The sequence below is a fragment of the Hypomesus transpacificus genome, unplaced genomic scaffold (assembly GCF_021917145.1).
Source record: "Hypomesus transpacificus isolate Combined female unplaced genomic scaffold, fHypTra1 scaffold_203, whole genome shotgun sequence".
Taxonomy (NCBI): Eukaryota; Metazoa; Chordata; class Actinopteri; order Osmeriformes; family Osmeridae; genus Hypomesus; species Hypomesus transpacificus.
Window position 1 is genome coordinate 288,077 of NW_025813744.1, and position 8,627 is coordinate 296,703.

Here is an 8,627-nt window from a genome sequence, read left to right on the forward strand (position 1 = left end):
TTGATCATAAAGGTATATGTGTAGAATCAACTGTATATATTTATCAGAAATGTATTTGTATTGATCAGTCAGTCAATTTGGGACTCTTCAAACTCAGACTCCTCCCACTCCCCAAACTCCTCCCACACAGACTCCTCCTACTCCCAGACTCCTCCCACACAGACTCCTCCTACTCCCAGACTCCTCCCACACAGACTCCTCCTACTCCCAGACTCCTCCCATGCAGACTCCTCCAACCTCTAACTCCTCCCACCCCCCTACTTGATCCCGGCCACCATGTGGATCCACCACATGGCCTGCACAGTCCAGCCCTTCTCCTCACACAGGGCCACCTGGCGCAGGAAGTGTCTGCGGGCCTCCTCCTCGCTGCCCTCCTCCTGCAGCGCCCCCCGCAGGTAGTCCACGTCGCTGGCGGCGCTGAGCTCTGGGATGCCCGTCAGCAGCATGAGGGAGAACAGAGTGACCAGCAGACGACTGTGGGAGCGCAGGGACAGGTAGGCCTGCATGCAGGTGTCCTGGGAGAACACACACACACACATGTGAATCTTGCACGCGGCTGCCTCTAAACTCACACACACACTAATGCAGTTTGAGGTCAAAAATGTATAAATAAATAAACAAGAAGAGATTTTATTGGACACCAGCACAGGAACTCCTACCTTGAACCGATCAAAGTTGAGGCTAAAGCCACCTTTGACCTTTCCCATCAGATACAGGAAGTCAGGCGTGAGAACGAAGGGAACACGCTCTCGGTTCACGCCGAGGAACCGCTTCCTGTTTCCCAGGATGTGACCAAAGTCAATGTGGAACAGGTTGCCTTGGAAACAGAAAAGCACCCAGTTGTGAAAGTGGACATTTATAATGATGATGATTGTGTTTTTTTTTCAAACCAGTTTTATTCAAAGCGACAGAAAGACAGAAATTTTCAGAAAGACAGAAATATTATTTGTAACCCTGCCCTGTCTCTGCCTTACCCATCCTTGCCCCTGCCCTGCCCCTGTCCTGTCCTGTCCTGCCCTGCCCCTGCCCTGCCCTGCCCTGCCCCTGCCCCTGCCCCTGCCCTGCCCTGCCCCTGCCCCTGCCCCTGCCCTGCCCTGCCCTGCCCCTGCCCCTGCCCCTGCCCCTGTCCTGTCCCTAACCTTAACCCTAACCCTCCTGTTGTCCTACCTTGGTCTGTAATCATGATGTTGTCGTTGTGGCGGTCTCCAATGCCCAGTACATAGGTCGCCACGCAGTAGCCTGCACACGAGTTGACAAAGCGCTCCATCGCCTGGTAGTGCTGGAGGAGGAAGAGGAAGGAGGAGGAAGAGGAAGGAGGAGGGAGAGGAAGAGGAAGGAGGAGGGAGAGGAAGAGGAAGGAGGAGGGAGAGGAAGGGGAAGGAGGAGGGAGAGGAAGGGGAAGGAAGGAAGAGGAAGAAGAAGAGGAAGAAGGAGGGAGAGGAAGGAGGGGGGAGAGGAAGGAGGGGGGAGAGGAAGGAGGAGGGAGAGGAAGGAGGGGGGAGAGGAAGGAGGAGGGAGAGGGAGAGGAAGGAGGAGGGAGAGGAAGGAGGAGGGAGGCGGGAGAGGAAGGAGGAGGGAGAGGAAGAGGAAGGAGGAGGGAGGCGGGAGAGGAAGGAGGAGAGAGAGGGAGAGGAAGGAGGCGGGGAGAGGAAGAAGGGGGGAGAGGAAGGAGGAAGGACGGGGGGAGAGGAGAAGGATTTTGATGTATGCACTAGACCAGCTCCATACAGACCTAACCCTAACAGTGTTCGTGGTGTGTTGGCTTCACATCACCCTCCAGTCCAGATGCACACACACAAGAACTACCTTCACGTCTCTATTTATCCACACATGTCCTGTGTTTGAGAGTGAGGGTGTGTTTCTTACGATCTCCTGCAGGGGGCACTTCTCTCTCAGCCAGTTACAGAGAGCGTCGTTCCTGAACGCCCCTGAGGTTCCCCCCTGGCTCCTCTGAACTGCAGCTATGGTCACGGCGTCCCGCACGATCTCTATCATACCTGCACACACACACACACGCATACACACACACACAGCTCAGGATCAGTCTACCTCCCTCCCCCCCCCCTCCCCCGCCTCATTCCTCCCCCCCCTCCCTGCCCCCCCGCCCCCCCCCCCTCCCTGCCCCCCGCCGCCCCCCCCCCCCTCCCTGCCCCCCCGCCCCCACTCCCCCTCCTACCTGTGTTGAGTCCTGTGGAGATGCAGCCGTAAGGTACTAGATTGAGGTCCAGAGATTTGTGTTGCCAGATAGAATCCATCACGACCAGTGTCTGAGGACCAGGAAGACATCATCCTCATCATCATCATCATCATCCTCATCCTCCTCATCATCCTCATCCTCCTCATCATCCTCATCATTGTCATCATCATCATCCTCATCATCCTCATCCTCCTCATCATCCTCATCCTCCTCATCATCCTCATCATTATCATCATCATCATCCTCATCATCCTCATCCTCCTCATCATCCTCATCCACACTGTCTCCATCCCCATCATCATCACTACCATCATCACTACCATCATCATCACTACCATCATCACTACCATCATCACTACCATCGTCATCGCTACCACCATTATCACAGAATTGAAGACATTATGATGATGAAGGTGATGAAAATGGTCTCTGACCTGCAGCACTAGCATGTCCTGTCGCAGGTCGTCTCCCTCCTTGAAGATGATGCCCACAGGAGGGAGGGGGGGGGCCGTGGTGGGGCGCGGGGTGGAACTCCAACCACAGGGGCTTCTTTTTGGAAGCCATCACCTTACACCTGTCCAGCTGGGAGGGTCAAGGATCACAGGGTCAAGGGTCAAGGTTCCGGCGTCAAACACACAATCACACATGCAAACACACACATACAATCCCACTATCACCAAGGTGTCATGTCGAGCTCACCAGTATGGTCCCAGCCGTGACCCGGGGGTCAAAGGGCACCAGGAAGCTAGGCGGCAGGTTGCATTTCCTCAGGAGGTCCTGCAGGGTGGCCGCAGCTGGGAACCATGTGAGAACCAGGAGAGAACCATGAGAGAACCAGGAGAGAACCAGGAGAGAACCATGAGAGAACCAGAAGAGAACCAGGAGAGAACCAGGAGAGAACCTGGAGAGAACCATCTAGTCCTGATCAAGTCCTAGACTAGCCTTGACTAGTCTTGTCTAGTGTCATTGTAGTCCAGCCTAGCCTAGTTCCATCCTAGCCCAGTCCAGTCTAGTCTAGTCTTGTCTTGTCTAGTCCAGTACCAGTCTAGTGTTGGGTACTTCCTGTAGTGTACTTCCTGTTGTGTACTTCCTGTAGTCTACTTCCTGTAGTCTACTTCCTGTGCCAATAAGATGAGAGCTCTACCTGTTGGTGGGAGGTCAGTTTTGTCTGGGTAGAGTCTCTTAATGGTGCCGGCCACTTCCTGCAATGCCTCCACAACCTGCACCTGGGGAGAGAGAGACAGAGAGAGAGAGTGAGAGAGAGAGAGAGAGAGAGAGAGAGAGAGAGAGAGAGAGAGAGAGAGAGAGAGAGAGAGAGAGACAGAGAGAGAGAGTGAGAGAGAGAGAGAGAGAATGACAGAGAGAGAGACAGAGAGAGAGACAGACAGACAGACAGACAGATGGACATACAGACAGACAGACAGGCAGAGAGACAGGCAGACAGGCAGACAGACAGGCAGACAGACAGACAGACAGGCAGAGAGACAGGCAGACAAACAGACAGGCAGAGAGACAGGCAGACAGGCAGACAGGCAGACAGACAGGCAGACAGACAGACAAACAAACAGACAGACAGGCAGGCAGGCAGGCAGGCAGGCAGAGAGACAGGCAGACCTGGCGTGTGAAGCTGTCCAGCGTGGCCTGCCCACAGCCCAGCAGGTAAGCCTCCAGCACCAGCGCCATCCGCTGGCGGAAGAAGGGACAGCCAGCCACCTCGCTGCGCACGAACCAGAAGAAGAAATGTCCGATTCTCTTGCTCTGCAGACAGGGGGACGATGGATTGTGATTGGTTTGATTGTTTTTACTAATGTACCAACGTACTTATAGTGCATATAGAATGTACAGTAGCAGATCAAGGATCAGAAGTGCACAGTTGTATAGTATTTTGGTGGTCAGAGAAAACTTTTATTCTCTAGCCACATCCCGTAGTAACAACTTCTCAGGCACTAGGCGTGGGGAACAGGAAAGAATATTTCAGTGCAACAATAACCTCACAACTGAATAAACACAGTTAGTTGAACTGCAGTAGTAATTGGATGGTTGAATCATTCAGTTACACAGTCATTGATTCATCTGTGAGATGTAGATGTGTTTTCAGTGGTTATATGTTCACAACAGGATGCAAGTGGTGAGGAAGCAGATGATGACTCACCCTCAGAGCTCGCTGGACCAGGAACGTGGCCAGGAAGCTGTCGTGGAACGGTTCCACCTTCAGGGTCTGGGGTGGGGGGGGGGAGAGGGGGGGAGGAGGGGGGGGAGAGGGGGGGGGGGAGAGGGGGGGGAGAAGGGAATGTGAAAAACAGCTTTACAAAATTATTCAAAACACAAAATAGTTGATATATAGACAGATAAATGGACAGAGGAACAGACAGGCAGACTGGCAGGCAGACAGACAGACAGACAGACTGGCAGGCAGGCAGGCAGGCAGGCAGGCAGGCAGGCAGGCAGGCAGGCAGGCAGACAAACAGGCAGACAGGTCCCACCTGGACCAGCTGCAGCAGGAACTGCATCAGCTCATCGTTGCTCAGTGTCTCCAGCCTCCTCACAGCCAGACACCTCACCCTCTCGTCAGGGAACTCCACGCTGAGAAGCTCCAGAGCCACTGATAGGTCCAGCTCTGAGGCTTCCAGCTGACCCAGCAGCCAATGGATGTCCTGCACAGTGTTGGGCTCGAGCCAATCAATTCGTCGCAGGTACTGAGGAAGGTTGGAGGTGTAGAGAATGCTCTTTTCTCGGAACTTGCGCATGCCTGATTGGTCAGCGGGGGAAGCGAGGTTGGTTGTTAAGGGGGGGCGGGGCGTGGCGGAGAGGGGGGAGGTCAGGGGGGAGGAGGGGGAGAGGAGATGGCTTGGGTCGGGTGAGGTGGGAGAGAAGACAGGAGAGGAAAGGGATGAAGAAGAGGGAACAGAGTCTAAGGAACAAGGGGAGGGGGGAGGGGGAGGGGGAGGGGGAGGGGGGAGGGGGAGGAAACAGTGAAAGATGCTGAATTGGGGGTGTCGCGTGAGAGTTTTGGGTCTGGGGAGACAGCTGGATGGTGTATGGGTAGAGGATGGGGCGAGGATGAAGGATCAAATGAAAGATGGGGTGGTGGGGGAGTGTTGGAGGAGGAGGATGGAGGGCGGGGTGAAGAGGATGGAGAGGGAGGGTGGGGTGAAGAGGATGGAGAGGGAGGGCGGGGCTCTGAGGGGGGAAGCGGAGCTCCGCCCCCAGTAGAGCCCAGGCTCTGAGGAAGCACCACAGGGAAGCTGTAGCGGTCCAGTAAGAAGCTGATGGCCATGGCAGCAGCGACGTCAGGGTTGGTGGCGCAGGAGAGCTTGTCTGTCTGCTGTGCAAAGGCCTCGTCCTCTGGCTCAGGGTACGGCCACATGTGCAGCGTGTGCGGCCCCTGGCTCAGGATGGACCTGGACACGGAACATGGCCATAAGAAGATCATGCTAAGGTCATGCTAAGGTCATGCTAAGGTCATGCTAAGGTCATACTGAGGTCCTGCTGAGGTGACCCAAACCCAGACCAGAACCAGAACCGGACCCAAACCCAGACATATAACCAAAACCAGAATCAAAACCAGACCCTTACCCAGATCCAGAACCAGACCCAGTGTCCGTCCCAGAGCAGTAACCCCACTGACCTGTGGTCTATGAGGAGCAGGTTGACAAAGTAGAGCACCTTGGCCTTTCCCTTCTGGGGCTCTGGTGCTCTGGCCGGGGGCCCCTCTGCTGAGCAGGCCACGATGGTGAGCCCCAGCTTGGCCCCGCGAGGCAGCTTGCTCAGTAACACGTCCATCTCCAGCCACTCGTTCCACAGCACTTCATCATCGAAGGGCTTGGGGGCGGAGCTGACGGAGGCCAGCACCTCGCTGCCATACAGCAGGCTCACCTCTACCTGCACGGCGGCCGGGGGCTTGGAGGGCGGCTGGGGCACATCGAAGCCCAGGAGCTTCACCCTCAACCTGCGCTTGCAGTCCCACAGGGAGATCATGAGGATCTGGGCCACGTCTTTGTTGTCCAGACTCAGGTCCTGGTGGGAGCTGGACTGGCCAGAGAAGCCGTCCACCTGCGGGTGGTCCTCGCCCGGCACAGCCTCCACAGAGAGCTGGGTCACAGGGACCACCAGGAGGTGGACCTCCAGGGAGCTCTTCAGACAGTGCCGCACCCACAGGAAGCTGTGGAGAGGTGTGGTATCCCCGGACAGGTACTCCTCCCTGCCGGACACCTGCAGCACCACCCCCGCGTCCTCCCAGGTGACCCCCAGATCCTCCATCACCCTGTGGAACACGACGGTGAGGCCAGCGGGGGTGATGCTGGCCAGGACCCTGATGGTGAAGCTCACCTTGCTGTGGTGGAGCGTGACCGGGATCTTCCTGTCGGCGTAGATCCGCAGGTCCCGCGGGAGCGGAACCGAGCTGGTCCAGGGTTCCGTCGCATGAGCGACGTCGTCACGCCGACGCAGCTCCTGTCGCCGTGGCGACGCCAGCTTCCTGCGGGTGAAGCTGAGCTCCCCGAGGCGATTGGGTGGTGTCGAATCCAGGTCGTAGCCAATCAGGTTGGCGAGGGCCTGCCGCTGGCTCCGCCTCTCCTCCGTGTCCGGCGCCGGGGGCGGAGCCACGACGATCCGGGCCGTGAGGCGCCCGGAGGAGTCACGTGACCAGGGCACGCCCAGGGTCCGCAGCACCTGCAGGGGAAGAAGCAGCATGATGACCCTGGACTGAAGTCTTTGAGATGTTATTACTGCACTGTATTTAAGTTGTTGAGATGTAGTTGTTGTCATTGTTCACCATACATTCATTAGCTAGCTACTGTGGTCAAGATGTCATTGTAGCACTACAGGATACGTTTTTTTGTTCAATGGTCTGTGAGAACGACCATTCATTTGAAGCAGAGAAGCAGAGAACTATCTCAAACGTACAGGACAGTGGGCCTGACGACCAGGGATGAACACCCCTGAAATACAGCAGAAACAACCAAATGTACAAAAACATGAAGTAAAGCACCTGGCAGTCGTCGTAGATCTCGTACCAGTCTCCGTGGCGGCGGTAGAGGAGCAGGACTCGAGCGGGGTCCAGCATAGCCAGGGGGTGCGGAGGGGAGCTCAGCTCCGTGGTGTGCATGCACAGACACAAACGCAGCTGGTGCACGTTGTACTGGGCAGGGAGGCACACACGCAGTGGCTCCTCCCCCTCGCTCCAGCCCGGGGCGCAGCGGAGCTCACACAAGAACACCAGGCTGTTCTCAGACCACCCGGGCATGCAGGCCTCAGATCCAAACTGAGAGAGGCGTCTCCCGGTGTGCTGACCCAGGGTCAGATCTGCATCCATGCTGTGTGTCTGCAGGATGGGAAACAGGAGATGAGAGACAGGTGAAGAGAGAGCAGAGGAGAGGAGAGACAGGTGTAGAGAGAGCACAGGAGAGACAGGTGAAGAGAGAGCAGAGGAGAGGGGAGACAGGTGTAGAGAGAGCAGAGGAGAGGAGAGACAGGCGTGAGAGAGCAGAGGGGAGGAGAGACAGGTGAAGAAAGGGGAGAGGGGAGACAGGTGAAGAGAGAGCAGAGGAGAGGAGAGACAGGTGTAGAGAGAGCAGAGGAGGACAGGTGAAGAGAGAGCAGAGGAGAGGAGAGACAGGTGAAGAGAGAGCAGAGGAGAGGAGAAGTTAAATCCTGGTGCAACATCCTCCTGCTTGCTACTGTCTCCCTGGTTGTTTCCTTTGACGGACAGTGGGGGGTGGAACCTGGAGGCTGTCCAGTCGTTAACTACACCTGGTCCTGTTTAAGCTGCCTGCCTAACTGAGTGCCCCCCTCTCTTTGTTTACCCTTTGTGGAAAAAAGGGTAAACAAAATCTGCGTCCCTTTGTGAAGAGTTAGAAAGCTGTTAGTGAAGAGTTAGAAAGCTGTTTGTGAAGAGTTAGAAAGCTGTTTGTGAAGAGTTAGAAAGCTGTTTGTGGAGAGTTGAAAGCTGTTTGTGAAGAGTTAGAAAGCTGTTTGTGAAGAGTTAGAAAGCTCTATTTCAATGGCAGAAGAAACAGTAACACGTGATAAGTTAAAAACAGAAAACAACCTTTTTCTGTGTTGACTTACGTTTTGTGAAGAGCCTCAAAAGAAGGTGAATTCAAACAACCAAACAGGGTGCACAAACAAGGTGTTTACAGTAACTCTGAAGTCTCACCTGCGCAGGTGTGCAGTCAGGGGCTGTCTCTAACTGAGAACGCTGAGCTCTCCTTCCCGTTTGTCTGTGTTGACTCACAGGTTGTTCCTCATTCCTGAGGCGACGCGTTTCAGCTCCAGGGCTGGCTGGCCATCCAGATTAGAGGAAGTGTTGTGTTCCACTTTGAGCTCTGCTGCAGGTGACGTGCCCCGATAAACTGGTTGCTTTCAGAGCTCTTTTAAAGAGACAGATGTTGTTGTCTAATAGTTGTGATTGTGTGCTATTAATGCACGT

General features: G+C 55.4%; 1 protein-coding gene across 1 annotated transcript; it reads right to left on the reverse strand.

Moving 5' to 3' along the window:
• Positions 1-180: 180 nt before the first annotated feature.
• On the reverse strand, positions 181-8,354 carry si:rp71-17i16.5 (phosphatidylinositol 4,5-bisphosphate 3-kinase catalytic subunit gamma isoform). Its single transcript, XM_047013792.1, is given in 16 exon segments — positions 181-515; positions 660-817; positions 1,168-1,279; positions 1,867-1,997; positions 2,177-2,267; positions 2,632-2,724; positions 2,726-2,779; positions 2,897-2,991; positions 3,342-3,423; positions 3,812-3,955; positions 4,350-4,415; positions 4,681-5,108; positions 5,420-5,598; positions 5,826-6,868; positions 7,188-7,520; positions 8,267-8,354. Coding segments are annotated over 15 exon segments (3,258 nt in total). The 5' UTR covers positions 7,512-7,520; positions 8,267-8,354; the 3' UTR covers positions 181-257.
• Positions 8,355-8,627: the final 273 nt, after the last annotated feature.